Below are 16140 nucleotides of genomic sequence, written 5' to 3'. Positions count from 1 at the left end.
CTATAATACTGCTCCTATATACAAGAATATAACTACTATAATACTGCTCCTATATACAAGAATATAACTGCTATAATACTGCCTCCTATATACAAGAATGTAACTACTATAATACTGCTCCTATATACAAGACTATAACTACTATAATACTGCCTCCTATATACAAGAATATAACTGCTATAATACTGCCTCCTATATACAAGAATATAACTGCTATAATACTGCTCCTATATACAAGAATATAACTACTATAATACTGCTCCTATATACAAGAATATAACTACTATAATACTGCCTCCTATGTACAAGAATATAACTACTATAATACTGCTCCTATATACAAGAATATAACTGCTATAATACTGCCTCCTATATACAAGAATATAACTACTATAATACTGCCTCCTATATACAAGAATATAACTGCTATAATACTGCCTCCTATGTACAAGAATATGACTACTATAATACTGCCCCCTATATACATGTATTACATCTCTCCTCCTCTAGGTTCTCAGTTGTACCATTCTTTACTATGTGTTGTGCTGCATTTCCTCATCCTTCGCCTCATGGGGAGGACAGTTACTGCGGTGTTGACCAGTTTTTGCTTCCAGATGGTGAGTTCTGATACCTTTTTTTTTTCCTGTGTTGCCTGTAGCTCCCCCAACAGGCTTGTCTAAGGTAACAATAGATTTGGAATTACTGACCCTTCTCTCTGATGACAGGGCTATCTGTTGTCTGGCTACTACTACACAGCCACCGATGACTATGACATCAAGTGGACCATGCCGCACTGCGTCCTTACACTCAAGCTGATTGGTAAGTGTTGTCATAGGGGCAAAATATATCTCTTGTTTTACAATGACCCTACTTTTTTTTTTTTTTTTATAATTTTTTTGGAAATCTACCTCCATTCATATCACCCCATGTTAATAGTGGCTGCCATAGGAACCTATGGGACTGTATAATCTTATTTGTTCCTGTTGCCTAGAGGTCAGTGTAAGATAACACTAGAGCAGTGTATCCCAACCAGGGTGCCTCCAGCTGTTGCAAAACTACAACTTCCAGCATGCCCGGACAGCCTTTACCCTATAGTCATGTGAAGTGCGAAAGACAATATTTCTCAACCAATGATTATACTGAGTACAGCTCTGGGGTATAATACAGGATATAACTCAGGATCAGTACAGGATAAGTAATGTAATGTATGTACACAGTGACCTCACCAGCAGAATAGTGAGTACAGCTCTGAAGTATGATACAGGATATAACTCAGGATCAGTACAGGATAAGTAATGTAATGTACATACACAGTGACCTCACCAGCAGAGTAGTGAGTACAGCTCTGGGGTATAATACAGGATATAACTCCGGATCAGTACAGGATAATGTATGTACAGTGACCCTACCAGCAGAATAGTGAGTACAGCTCTGGAGTATAATACAGGATATAACTCAGGATCAGTACAGGATAAGTAATGTAATGTATGTACACAGTGACCCCACCAGCAGAATAGTGAGTACAGCTCTGGAGTATAATACAGGATATAACTCAGGATCAGTACAGGATAAGTAATGTAATGTATGTACACAGTGACCTCACCAGCAGAATAGTGAGTACAGCTCTGGAGTATAATACAGGATATAACTCAGCATCAGTACAGGATAAGTAATGTAATGTATGTACACAGTGACCTCACCAGCAGAATAGTGAGTACAGCTCTGGAGTATAATACAGGATATAACTCAGGATCAGTACAGGATAAGTAATGTAATGTATGTACACAGTGACCTCACCAGCAGAATAGTGAGTACAGCTCTGAAGTATAATAAAGGATATAACAATTTATTGCTGTATACAATTTGGGGTGTGCAAAAAAGTGTGTGTGTGTATATATATATATATATGTGTGTGTGTGTGTGTGTGTGTGTGTGTGTGTGTATATATATATAATATATATACATTTTTTTTTTTTTTTTTTTTTAACATTTACACACTCTCAGCTTGCGCTGACTGACCTCTGTTCCCCTCTTACAGGACTCTCCTTTGATTACTATGATGGAGGGAAAGCCAAGGTTAGTATCGTGTCTCTCGGTGCGGATCATTTGTCTCTCGCAGGTTGTGCAGCACCTGTAATTCCTCTGTAACGTGTCCAAGGAAGATTGCCACGCTTAGTCATTCCTCCGGATCTCCTCCTGTCACTGTGCCAGGGTGTCACCCATTACACAAACATCCTCTGGCCCAGACAACTGCTAGAAAGCAGCGGATCTCATACACGTGTTTTCTAGGCATCCTCTTGCCCTTTCATACCGGTGAACCTCCAGCCGTTGCAAAACTACAACTCCCAGCATGTCCGGACAGCCAACGGCTGTCCGGGCATGCTGGGAATTGTAGTTTTGCAACGGCTGGAGGTCTACAATTTGAAGACTACTGCTTTTATACATGTAGATAGACATGTCAGACATTATTTAAAGCGACATGTACTCTTAACTGATTTCAAGTTCTCTGCTTGCTGTCAGTGAATGGAAATATTCCTACAGTGGCTTTTTCGACCCCTGTGTCTTGCTCTGCCCCCTCAGGAGGCATAATATAGTGTATACATTTTTGCCTGGGGTGTTACATTAAATCTCTCTATTGCAGACGTCACTGACCCCGGACCAGCAGCGCTACGCAGTGGCGGGAGTGCCCACCTTGCTGGAGGTCTGTGGCTTTTCCTACTACTATGGTGGGTTTTTAGTTGGACCCCAGTTTTCCATGCGCAAGTACCTGCAGTTTGTGACGGGGGAACTGACCGATGTGGAGGGAGAAAGACCCAACAGGTAAGGAGGTGACCTTTTAGGGACTGGGAGGGGGGGGGGTCTCCAGAATGGCGCCCAGTGTGTGATCTCCTTTTATTTCCGCCGCTATACAGCATCCAGCCAGCGATGAAGCGGCTCAGCCTCGGACTCTTCTTCCTGACCACATACATGGTGTTCGGCCCCTATCTGCCTGACAGCTACTTCCTGACGGAAGAATATGCGGTAAGAGACGCGTCTTCCCTCTCCTCGCCTCCGGGTGGCAGCACATGTTTATACAATGATAAAATCTGCAATCTGTGCACGCTGCACCGAGCCAAAAAAAATCTACAGCGTGCGTTACTGCTAAATTACACTATAAAGTGTGTGTGTGTGTGTGTTTTTATTTTTTATTTTTATTCTTTATATATATTATATGTAGTAGGGCTGCATGAAATGGGGGAAAATGTGCGATTGCGATTTTGGGCCTAAATATTGCGATATGCGATGCGCTATAATAAAAAAAAAATGGTGAAATCTCCTCCATTTCACATCTGCCTACCCATTTTATGCCCACCGCCTATTTCATTCTCCTCCCCCTTGTCACATTCTCCTCCCCCTTGTCACATTCTCCTCCCCCTTGTCACATTCTCCTCCCCCTTGTCACATTCTCCTCCCCCTTGTCACATTCTCCTGCCCCTTGTCACATTCTCCTCCCCCTTGTCACATTCTCCTCCCCCTTGTCACATTCTCCTCCCCCTTGTCACATTCTCTTCCCCCTTGTCACATTCTCCTCACCCTTGTCACATTCTCCTCACCCTTGTCACATTCTCCTCACCCTTGTCACATTCTCCTCACCCTTGTCACATTCTCCTCACCCTTGTCACATTCTCCTCACCCTTGTCACATTCTCCTCACCCTTGTCACATTCTCCTCACCCTTGTCACATTCTCCTCACCCTTGTCACATTCTCCTCACCCTTGTCACATTCTCCTCCCCCTTGTCACATTCTCCTCACCCTTGTCACATTTTCCCTCCCCTTTCCTCATCAGCCAATCACTGGCTTGACACATGACACCACTGCGGCCAATGATTGGCTGAAAAGGGAAAGGTCCTACTGTACTAAGAAAGGACACCTCGGAGCGCAGGGAGACTAATCTGCAGGGACCGGGACTAGGTGAGCAGAAGGTTTTTTTTTTTTTTTTTTTTTTTTTTTTTTTTTTCCCTGCGCCCTTAGCTCAGTGTTTTTCTAGCAGGGTGTCTCCAGCTGTTGTAATACTACTACTCCCAGAATGCCCGGACAGCCTTTAACGGTCCGGGCATGCTAAGAGTTGTAGTTTTTCAACAACTGGGGGCGCCCTGGTTGGGAAACACTGACTTTTAGTATTTAAATGAGTTTTTACCTGCTCTGGCCGACCCCCCCCCCCCCCAACCCCCCCCCGCCCCATGGGAGCCCAAGCAGATAATCGCATGTTTTCCCAAGGGGCCGTATCGCGAAAAGCAAAAATCGCGATTCGATTGCTTTTGTGATATATCGTGCAGCCCTAATATGTAGTATGTACTGAAACCTTAACCCCTTAAGGACACAGCCCATTATGCCCTTAAAGGGGTACTCCAGTGGAAAACTTTTTTTTTTTTTTCTAAATGAACTGGTGCCAGAAACTTAAAGGGGTACTCCTCCCCTAGACATCTTATCCCCTTATGTCTGGAGTTTAGAACATTGGGTGCAGCGGCGGAGGCTCGTGATGTCACGCCCACGCCACGCTCGTGCCATCACAGCCACGCCCCCTCAATGCAAGTCTATGGGAGGGGACGTAATGGCCTTGGGGGGGGGGGGGGTGGCCCTGATGTCACGAGCCTCTGCCCCGCATTGCCAGTCATCCTGCACGGAGCGAAGTTCACTCTGTGCATCGGATGTCGGGGGTGCCGCAGCCAAGATCGCGGGACCCCCCGCTATCATAGACATCTTATCCCCATCCTTTGGATAAGGGATAAGATGTCTAGGGACGGAGTACCCCTTTAAGGGGAATTCATAAGAAAATCGCAACTGTAAGTTTAGAGGGTTTTGTGTTTACTTTACTGTAAAACTGATGTTCTCTTAATTCTTTGTACTGTATTATTGTACTGCTTATATGAAAACAAAAACTTATTTTATTTATTATTACATTTTTTAACAAAATCGCCCTATTACAACCCCTATAACAGTGTTTTCCAACCTGCGCACCTCCAGATGTTGCAAAACTACAACTCCCAGCATGCCCGGACAGCCAACGGCTCTCCGGGCATGCTGGGAGTTGTAGTTTTGCAACATCTGGAGGTCCGCAGGTTGAAGACCACTGCCCTATTACTTTCTCACTTTTTCGGATACAAGGCTGTTTGGGGGCTCATTTATTTTGCGCCCTGATCTGTACTTTTTATCAGTTCCACGTTTGCGTCTATGTGACTTTGTGATCCCTTTTTATAAAAAAATAAAAATAAATTCTTCTGGAATGTCATGTGACTGAAAGCATAAATTTTCGACTTTTACATTTTGTTCTGTTAAATAGGAAAAGAGGGGAATTGTGGGGGAGATTTATCAAAACCTGTCCAGAGGAAAAGTTGCCCAGTTGCCCATAGCAACCAATCAGATTGCTTCTTTCACTTTTCAGAGGCCTTTAGGAAAGAAGCGATCTGATTGGTTGCTATGGGCAACTTTAGGACTCTGAAAAATGAAAGAAGCAATCTGGTTGCTATGGGCAACTCAGCAACTTTAGGCCTCTGAAAAATGAAAGCAGCGATCTGGTTGCTATGGGCAACTCAGCAACTTTGGGCCTTTGAAAAATGAAAGCAGCCATCTGATTGGTTGCTATGGGCAACTCAGAAACTAGGCCTTTGAAAAATGAAAGCAGCCATCTGATTGGTTGCTATGGGCAACTGGTCAACTTTTCCTCTGCACAGCTGGGTCACCCTGGTTGGGGAACACATGTCTTTAAGGATAAGCAGAGGGCCTGGGGCTTATTATGTTGTATGTACGTAGCAATAATACATTACACTAGGGCTGGTAGGACCGATCGTGTTCTGTAGATTGGATTATTAATGAAATCATTAATTAAATCATTCTCGCTTATTTTATTTATTTTTATTTTTTTAATTGTTATTTTAGAACCAACCATTCTGGTACCGCTGTGTGTACATGACTATTTGGGGCAAAATTATGCTATATAAGTACGTCACCTGCTGGCTGGTTACGGTAAGTGCTGGATATTTTCTTTGGGTCTTTCTTATCCTTCCTCATACACACTTGTCATACCTGCCTGACTAACCGTACACACAAATATATATGCAGCACGGGAACCAGGGAGACATTTATCCAGTAGTTGTAGATATTTTACAGCATATGTCCCTTTAAAGGGGTACTCCGCTGCTCAGCGTTTGGAAGCGTGAGCCGGGAGCGTGTGACGTCATAGCCCCACCCCCTCATGCCGTCCCGCCCCGCCCCCTCAATGCAAGTCAATGGGAGGGGGTGCCATGCCCCCTCCCATAGACTTGAATTGAGGGGGCGGCGTGTGACGTCACGAGGGGGCGGAGCTATGACATCACACGCTCCCGGCTCCAGCGTTCGGATAAGTTTGTTGAAAAAACGCTAAGTACCCCTTTAATACCCAGAAGATCAGTACAGGAGAAATATCAGAATCCCGGCCAAATCGGAAATATATGTAAATATATGAGATGTTGTAATATCTTCCTCTACTTGCAGCAGCATCCTGCCTGCAGGAATGTAATAGGTGGGGGTAGGAGGGGTATGCAGCTGCAGTTTCTCTGCCGAAGGGTTTCAGCAAAAATATCTGGGGGCAACATTTGATTGGCTCATAGCACAAAGCACAGCTGTGACATCACAAGAGCCCGCACATATGGCCGGTATGGAGAGCCGGAATGTGTATTTGTCATGTATCACCCTTGTTTTACTCCCCTTTTCCCTGCAGGAAGGAGTCTGCATTCTTTCTGGCCTTGGTTATAATGACAAGGATGAAAATGGTCAAGCGCGGTGGGATGCCTGTGCCAATATGAAAGTGTGGCTCTTTGAGACTACGCCGCTATTCACAGGAACCATTGCCAGCTTCAATATCAATACCAATGATTGGGTGGCAAGGTGAGACTGATGTGTATACAGACTTGTGTAATCTACAGAAACCATTGAATCACTGTGTACATACATTACATTACTTATCCTGTACTGATCCTGAGTTATATCCTGTATTATACTCCAGAGCTGTACTCACTATTCTGCTGATGAGGTCACTGTGTACATACATTACATTACTTATCCTGTACTGATCCCGAGTTATATCCTGTATTATACTCCAGAGCTGTACTCACTATTCTGCTGGTGGGATCACTGTGTACATACATTACATTACTTATCCTGTACTGATCCCGAGTTATATCCTGTATTATACTCCAGAGCTGTACTCACTATTCTGCTGGTGGGATCACTGTGTACATACATTACATTACTTATCCTGTACTGATCCTGAGTTATATCCAGTATTATACTCCAGAGCTGTGCTCACTATTCTGCTGGTGAGGTCACTGTGTACATACATTACATTACTTATCCTGTACTGATCCTGAGTTATATCCAGTATTCTACTCCAGAGCTGTACTCACTATTCTGCTGGTGGGGTCACTGTGTACATACATTTCATTACTTATCCTGTACTGATCCTGAGTTATATCCTATATTATACTCCAGAGCTGTACTCACTATTCTGCTGGTGGGGTCACTGTGTACATACATTTCATTACTTATCCTGTACTGATCCTGAGTTATATCCTATATTATACTCCAGAGCTGTACTCACTATTCTGCTGGTGGGGTCACTGTGTACATACATTTCATTACTTATCCTGTACTGATCCTGAGTTATATCCTATATTATACTCCAGAGCTGTACTCACTATTCTGCTGGTGGGGTCACTGTGTACATACATTACATTACTTATCCTGTACTGATCCTGAGTTATATCCTGTATTATACTCCAGAGCTGTACTCGCTATTCTGCTGGTGAAGTCACTGTGTACATGCATTACTTTACTGATCCTGTACTGATCCTGAGTTATATCCTGTATTATACTTTATTAGGTGACTTTTGCAGATCATTTCTTTTTTTTTTTTTTTAAAGTATTTGTTATTTATTATTATTAAGTTTTGTTTGCATAAAATAAACAGCACGATAACGTGCAGCACATATCCAGTGCCTCTGTAGGTCCACAGGTCTACTCCGTCACTATGACAGGGATAAAGATAAAAGAATGTCCCCAGTACCGTCCAGAGAAGCCCCACACCAATAGACAAGTATACACTCACACTACCACACATCCCAATGACTCCCCCCACCCCCGCCGCAAAACCAATATCCTAGTAGAGAAAAGTATGGATGGAAGGTCGGCCGACACATCCAGTAAAAGCCAAGGAGTCCGCAACTTGTCAAATTTCTTGGGTATCTACGACTCTTATACAAAGCTTGGTACAACGGGACGTATTTATTTACCATATTCATCCAGCGAGACAAAGGGGGAGGGGACGCATCCTTCCACATCATCACAACCACCTTATGGGCACAGAATAACAAGAAACGGATCAGGATACGTCTATGCAGACCTGATGCCACCTCATTTATGACTCGCAACAAGCACACCACCGGGGTAAGCTGGAAGGGGAAATCTAGATTGCCCGCCAAAAGCCCCATCACCTCCCTCCAAAAAGAGGCTATAACTGGACACTGCCGAAAAGTACCTACCCCCGCAGAACAGTGAAAACATAAATCCGACGAGGACTCCCTTATACGCTTCAGCTTAGCAGGCGTATAATATAACCTCAAAACATACCATGAATGAATCAGCATATCACTACTACTCGCCACCGTGCGGTAATATGAGCCCCCGCCCCCCCCCCCCCCCCCACTTCCTTTCACTGGCACACGGACAGGTCAGGAATATGAGCCACCCATTTATGATAAGCGTTTGAGAACGGGCTAGGCCCCAGTGTCTGGAGAAGAGCATAGGACTGGGTAAGGGGGTTTAGCGATTGTAGATAATTTCTGAATATGATTTTGTTACTGTGATGTTCGTGCCAGTAACCCTCTGTTCTCTTCTTTTTTTTTCTCCCAGATACGTTTTTAAGCGTCTCCGTTTCCTTGGCAACAAGGCCGTGTCTCAGGGAGCCGCCCTCTTCTTCCTGGCCATATGGCATGGTCTGCATTCCGGATACCTCGTCTGCTTCTCACTGGAGTTCCTTATAGTCTTAGTGGAGAGACAGGTCAGTGGGGGGGGGGGGGCTGTTCATCTACAGAGCGGGGGTGGTTTCTTCAAGCAGTGTGCCCGGCATGCTGGGAGTTGTAGTTTTGCAATAGCTGTGTTGTAAAACATTGCTTTATAGCACACCCTCAGAAGTAGCAGCAGCATGGAGGACATTATAGAGCATGCTGGGAGTTGTAGTTTTGCAGCAGCAGGAGGCACGCTGTATGGGGAAACTGCTTATTGTGTCACCAAGGAATGAGGCTCAAGGAGTCACCTTTTGCGCTGCTCCAGGCTACTATTCGCCTATCTGTGCTCTGTATATGACCTGATATGTGACTATTCTGCCGTATATATGACACTATTATGTTTCCATCTCTCTCCAGGCGATGGAGTTGGTGCGGGACAGTCCTGTGCTCAATCACATATGCTCCATGCCTCTGCTGCACCCGCCCCTCTATGCGGTGCAGCAGTTTTTCCACTGGCTCTTTATGGGATACCCGCTGGTGCCGTTCTGCCTTTTCACCTGGGACAAGTGGCTCAAGGTGAGTTGCGAATGTATCTGTCTCTACCACCATGTATTGCGGCATACCGATCTGTATCCACAGTTATTGCCGTGCAGCAGAGCTGGCATGGGGATGTAGCAGAGCAGAGTTGGTCAGAGTAGTAGATTAGGGCACAGGTGTAGCCGGAGTGATATGGCAGCACGTTCTGATGTTCATACAGGAAACTCCTCTGCGAATTACACACTGCATTGTCGCAGTTCTGTTTTGCCACATTGGAGTATAGAGATTATAATATCCAGATGTCAGTGAAGAGGTAAGGCGAGTGCCCTCTGACCTGCCCCCTTTTTTTTTTTTTTTTACCCCTTGAAGGGGTACTCTATCCTTGGATAGGGGATAAGATGCCTGATCGCAGGGGTCCCGCTGCTGGGGATCCCCGCGATCTCTCCTGCAGCCCCCCGAGTCATGAGCTCTCCGGAGCGAAGTTTGCTCCGTGGCTGATGACAGGGGCGGTTTGTGAAGTCATGGCCCCGCCCCTCGTGACAACGCACTCCGCCCCCCTTAATGCAAGTCTGAGAGGGGGTGTGGCAACATTCACGCCCCCTCTCATAGACTTTCATTAAGGGGGCAGAGCCATGACATCACGAACCTCCGATCCCTGTATCGTGAGTCATCAGCCATGGGGCAAACGTAGCTCTGGAGAGCTGATGACTCGGGGGGGGGGGGGCGGAATACCCCTTTAAGGACCAGGCCAATTTAATTTCTGCGTTTTTGTTTTTTACTCCTCGCCTTTTGAAATCCATAACTCCTCTTTTTTTTTTATATTTCCATCTACAGACCCATATAAGGGCTTGTTTTTTTGCGTGACCAATTGTACTTTGTAATGAAACCTCTCATTTTAACAAAAATGTGCGGTGAACACACAAATTTTTTTTTAGGGGGAAATTGAAATGAAAACCACAATTTTGCACATTTTGGAGGGTTTTGTTTTCACACTGTACAATTTACGGTAGAAATGACATGTGTTCTTTATTCTGTGGGTCAATATGATTAAAATGATACCCATGGCTAGATACTTATATATTTTTGTACCGCTTAAAAAAATTAATCTCAAACTTTTTGTACAAAATCAGTAATCTAAAATCGCCCTATTTTGACCACCTATAACTTCTTCATTCTTCCGTATATGGGGTGGTTTGAGGGCTTTTTATTTTTTTATTTTATTTTTTTTTTATTCATACCACATTTGCATATATAAAACTTTTTTTTTTAGATCACTTTTTATAAAAAAATTTGGGGAATAAAATGTGACAAAGCATCATTTTTGGACTTTTTATTTTTTTACGTTTATGCCGTTCACCGTATGGGATCATTATCATTTATATTTTGATAGTTTGGACATTTATGCACGCGGTGATACCAAATGTTTTTTTTTTTGTTTTTTTTTTATTCGCTTTTTGGGGGTTAAATGGGGACAATTTTTGGTTTTATTGGGGGAGGGAAATTATCACCAGGATGTACATTTACATCCTTGGTCGTTAAAGAGTTTTCAAGTGTTTGCGTCACCATTTTATTATTTATTATTATTATTATTATTTTTCTTTTTAATAAATTTATTCTATCAAGATAAAGCATTTAATTTATGTATTTAGTTTTAGGACAATGTATTTAATGTTATTTATTAATAAAGTATGTACTGGGGGGGGGGGGGGGGGTGTCCTGGTGCTTGGTATGAGCGGTCACATGGAGTGAGTGCTCCCGTTTAGAGCCTGCTAAATCCACCATCCAGACTAATCATCCTGGCTTCTCCTGTGACCCGATAAAGCTAAGGAGATGCCCCCTAAGAAAGATCCGAACCACGGGCAGGAGAAATCAGCGGCGGAGAAGCTAAAAGAATTTGCCCGCGCTGGCAAACAAGATGGACCCGACCGTGCAACTGTGGCCCGCTCTGCGCTCGAGCCTCAGTTTGACCTGGTGGAGGCTCTTCGGAATCTGATGCAGACGCCCCTGAGCTGACCCTCCGGGAGGTTAGTGAAATGCTACTCTCTGCTATTCAGGCTAACAGCAAGACCCTTATGGGCAAGATGGAGGAAGTGAGGACGGACGTGGGACTCCTGCGGCAGGACCTGCACAATCTCAGGGACAGGGTGATGGAGGTCGAGCAGCGTGTCTCGGTGCTGGAGGACATTGTGGGTCCTGTCCCTGATTCTATCGCTGCCCTTCGTACTCAAGTGGAGCAGGCAAACAGAAAAGTGATTATTTAGAGAATAGACTGCAACGAAATATCAGAATTATAGGCAGAGGGGCAAAACACTGGCGCCTTTGTGGAAAGCTGTCTGAAAGACATGTTCCTGGATGTGGACTTTTCTCCTGCGTTTGCGGTGGAGAGGGCGCATCGCATCCCAGCAAAACCTCCCATACCTGGCGCCCTACCAAGGCCACTGCTGGCCAAACTATAATGACCGGGATAAACTGTAATGACCGGGACTTGATCCTACGCTCGGCGCGAAGACTCCCTGAGTTGCACCATGACAATACCCGGGTGTCCGTATTTCCGGACTTTACAAAGATGTAGGGCTACGTTGGCTGCGGTCAAGGGCCGACTGCGCAACAAAGGGATTGTTTACTCTATGGTTTACCCTGCCAGGCTGCGGGTAGTGGACGGAGATCGAGCCATGTTCTTCTCTACCCCCCAGGAGGCTGATGACTGGCGCCAGCGCCGTGTCAACTTGGACTGGCTAGCTCACCGGGGACTCTAATACTTTCTATGTTCACTGCATGTCTCATCTGCTGACCCTCGTCTGTGTATACGGACTCTGCTACAGCTGCGGTGTTACAGATGCCATATGCCAGTGGTCTTCAACCTGCGGACCTCCAGATGTTGCAAAACTACAATTCCAAGCATGCCCGGACAGCCGTTGGCTGTCCGGGCATGTTGGGAGTTGTAGTTTTGCAACATCTGGAGGTCTGCAGGTTGAAGACCTACCTCTGGAAGAATGGATGAGGGCACTCGTGCTTTTCTGGTCCTCCAGGCCGGGACTCTGTTCTTGCTGCAGTTATCTTGCTGCTTGGACTCTCCTTACATGTTGTTTTCGGCTGCTTGTATTCTCTGGAAATCCCTTTTCCTATTTCTCCTCTGGTTCATCCCTTACTTTTCTTGCTTTATTTCTTCTCTCCTCCAGTGGTCGTCTCTGGCTTTCTTTTTTTCTTTACACCCTATATACTCCCCTTCTTCCTTCTCCTTAGCTGATTCCTCTCTCTGCTCTTGTCCCCCTCCTCCCTATTCCTTCTCCCTTTCCCCTTCTGCCATTTCCCGGTTTCTGTCTCTTAGCTCAAATTCTCCTCCCTTTTGGCTTTCTGCTTTCCTCCTCTTCTTCTATCCCTTTTACATCCCTTCTCCTCCTCTTTTTTTTATCATCTACTTTCCTCCTTGGCGTCTTTTAGGCTGGGTTCACACTACGTTTTGTCCCATACGGGACCGCATAGGGCAGGGGAAGCTGAAAACTTGCGCTCCCGTATGCCTTCGTATGCGGTCCCGTATGTAATTCATTTCAATGAGCTGACAGGAGTGAAACTCTGACTCCGGTTGGCTCATTTTTGCCCCGTATGCGGTTTTCCACGGGCCTAAAATGGTAGTCGACCACGATTTTAGGTGCGGTGGGAAAACCGTATACGGGGCAAAAATGAGCCGATCGGAGTCAGCGTTTCACTCCTGTCGGCTCATTGAAATGAATTACATACGGGACCGCATATGAAGGCATACGGGAGCGCAAGTTTTTCAGCTCCCCCTGCCGTATGCGACAAAACGTGATGTGAACCCAGCCTTATTCTTTTTACTTAATTTGTGAATCACGTTCTTACATGTAATTACAGGCTTTCCCCACTAGATGGAGCCATAACCAGAGTCTGTATCTTCCTCACTGTGGACTTTGTTAGTTTGTCCTCTTTGTTATCTGGACTGACTGGTTCGTAGATCCTCATTGGTATCTGCTCATTTTGCTATTTAACTCATGTGTAATGCTCTATATTTTGTCACTAGTGTTTACTCAGCAAAAAAAAAAATGTAGCCAGCACCTAAACCCAATACACGGGTGCACGCTGCTGTGGCAAGTACAAAACATGTAAAAAAAAAGAAAATGGCAGCAGCACACTTGGCCAACAAAATGGAGGCTCTTGGCGCACTTTTTGATCAAAACGTGTTCCCCCCCCCATCCACCACGTGGAGGTGGCCTCATATAGGCTGGGACCCTAACATTCACTCACCTCAGGCTGGGCGACATGCTGGATCCACTAACAACTCAAAACCACCTCCTGTGAAATAGGGGAGGGGATGCACAGCTACAGAGGGAGCCCCTCTCCCCACATTGCACAGCAAAAAAAAAAAAAATGTAGCCAGCACCTAAACCCAATACACGGGTGCACGCTGCTGTGGCAAGTACAAAACATGTAAAAAAAAAGAAAATGGCAGCAGCACACTTGGTCAACAAAATGGAGGCTCTTAGCGGAGTGTTTACTGGTATCTATACTGCCGCTGCCTCCGTATTGTCTGTACCTGCTGATTTTGAAGTATGGCTTCTTTCAAGGTACTTGTGTGGAATGTGAGGGTGTCTTGGGTCACCTAAAAAGAGGCTGTTGGTCTTTACACAGATGCGTAGACTTAACCCCCATATAATCGCTCTGCAGGAGACCCACCTGACTCCATACAGGGTCCACTTACTGTCTAGGCCCTGGGTGCAATGCTCACAATTTTACCTTTCATACCTCCTTCTCCCTGGGGTCCTGTCTGTCCTGGTCCACAGATCTGTTAGATGGGAGCCCACTGCAGTTCGCAAAGACCCTCGTCGCCGGTTTGTATTTATACATGCTTGTGTTAACAATGTTCCTTATGTGCTCCTTTTTGTGTATATTCCACCTCCAGCTGATCTAGATATTGATCATCAGGCTATTGCCTTTGCTGCTGATTACACTAATGCTTGTACTATTTGTATGGACAATTAAAATTTTGTACCAGACCCACTGCTAGATAGGCATAACTCTGGGGGTCAGTCCTCGGTTTCGGCCTCTGTTATCTCCGCTCTCCTCACTTTTGGAGGAGTTGGGTTGGCTTGACACTTAGTCACCCTGGCTCTCGTGTATACTCATGCTTCACTATTGGTAAGAATGCCCTCTCACGTATAGACTTGGCCCTTTGTATTTCCCTATGTTATGCCCAGGTAGGACAGGTCGCCTATGAGCCTAGAGTCATATCGGATCTTTCCCCCCTTCTGGTTAGACCTTATTGGTGAGTCAGATAGGATCCCGGACCAACTGTCCGTATTCTTACAACATAATCTGCTTGAGGGTTCCCCTGATATGGTGTGGGAAACTATGAAGGCATACCTACATGGATGCCTTCGTTCCACAACTTCTTTTCTTAAAGGGGACACTTCTAGGTGGGAGGTGGAGTTGGCCGGCAAGTGTTCGGAGTTGGAGGAGCTGTATGTTTTAGATCCTTCCAAAACGAACAAACAGGCGTTAGCTGTCTATGGGCCGCCTTTACATGAGGCATTTTAATGAGAAGATGAATAGAAAACTATTTTTCATGGAACAATTTTACTTTGAACATGGGAATCAGTCCAGTAAATCACTAGCCCATTTGGTGCAGCAGTACTCTGCTTCTCTGACCATTCTTAAAATTCGGGCCTTAGATGGCTCTATCTTGATTGACAGCTCTGACATTGCCAGACTGTTCTCCTCCTTTTATGCAGATCTATATATGTCCTAGGGCGCACTACAGTTTGGCCCAATTGCACGCCTACCTGGACGCCATTGATTTTCCTACTCTCACAGCAAATCAACATGAATTGTTAGTTGCAGGATGCTATTTGTGATATGGCCAAAGGAAAATCTCCTGGACCCGATGGTCTTCCCCTGGAGGTTTTATCTTCGGTACTCTGAAATACTCCTTCTCGACATGTACACATTGGCATTTAGGGAGGTGGCTTTTCCTCCTTCCTTGTACGATGCTACTATTGTAGTCTTATTATCTACTGATTGTGGCTCTTATCTCCCAATCTCATTATTGAATCTGGATTATAAACTCATAGCTAAAGTTTTGGCCAACTGCCTAAATTGTGTGATCCTCTCCATTATACACCTGGATCAAACGGGCTTTATGCCTGGGGAAATCCACCTCAGACAATATTAGGCGAGTGCAAGTGGCTGTCCAGGTGGGTGTAGCTTATCATGGAGACTGGACCTTGGCGGCACTTGATGGGGCCAAGGCTTTCGACAGTTGAATGTGGTTACCTTTCTGCAGTTCTTGATCGGTTTGGGGATAATTTTAGGCACTGGGTATCTATCTTGTATAAGAAGCCTCGGGCTCAGGTTCTGGTTAATGGTATATGTTCACAGTCCTTTGCCGGCTGTCTCCACTGGCAGTGAAGCTCATTAGGCAGGATACATTCTATACGGGTATGTCCCATGGGGAGGAGCGTATAGGTCTCTATGCTGATGATATGGTCCTCTTCATGTCCCGCCCTGAGGTGATGCTTCCCTACATTATACAACTACTTGATAAATTTGATAGCTTCTCTGGCCTATGTA

At 45.2% G+C, this 16140-nt stretch overlaps 1 protein-coding gene across 1 annotated transcript in view; it reads left to right on the top strand.

Moving 5' to 3' along the window:
- The window catches only part of LPCAT3 (lysophosphatidylcholine acyltransferase 3), a 35489-nt gene that overhangs the window by 13859 nt on the left and 5490 nt on the right, over positions 1-16140 (top strand). Inside the window, exons 3-11 of the mRNA XM_056530061.1 lie at positions 511-617; positions 726-819; positions 2039-2076; positions 2642-2820; positions 2913-3021; positions 5918-6004; positions 6738-6904; positions 8927-9074; positions 9439-9597. Coding sequence (XP_056386036.1) covers positions 511-617; positions 726-819; positions 2039-2076; positions 2642-2820; positions 2913-3021; positions 5918-6004; positions 6738-6904; positions 8927-9074; positions 9439-9597 — 1088 coding nt within the window. The remainder of the gene's footprint in view (positions 1-510; positions 618-725; positions 820-2038; positions 2077-2641; positions 2821-2912; positions 3022-5917; positions 6005-6737; positions 6905-8926; positions 9075-9438; positions 9598-16140) is intronic.

This window comes from Hyla sarda, chromosome 7 (assembly GCF_029499605.1).
Source record: "Hyla sarda isolate aHylSar1 chromosome 7, aHylSar1.hap1, whole genome shotgun sequence".
Classification (NCBI taxonomy): domain Eukaryota; kingdom Metazoa; phylum Chordata; class Amphibia; order Anura; family Hylidae; genus Hyla; species Hyla sarda.
Note: the sequence above shows the minus strand (reverse complement) of the source record. Positions and strands in the feature narration are given on the sequence as shown.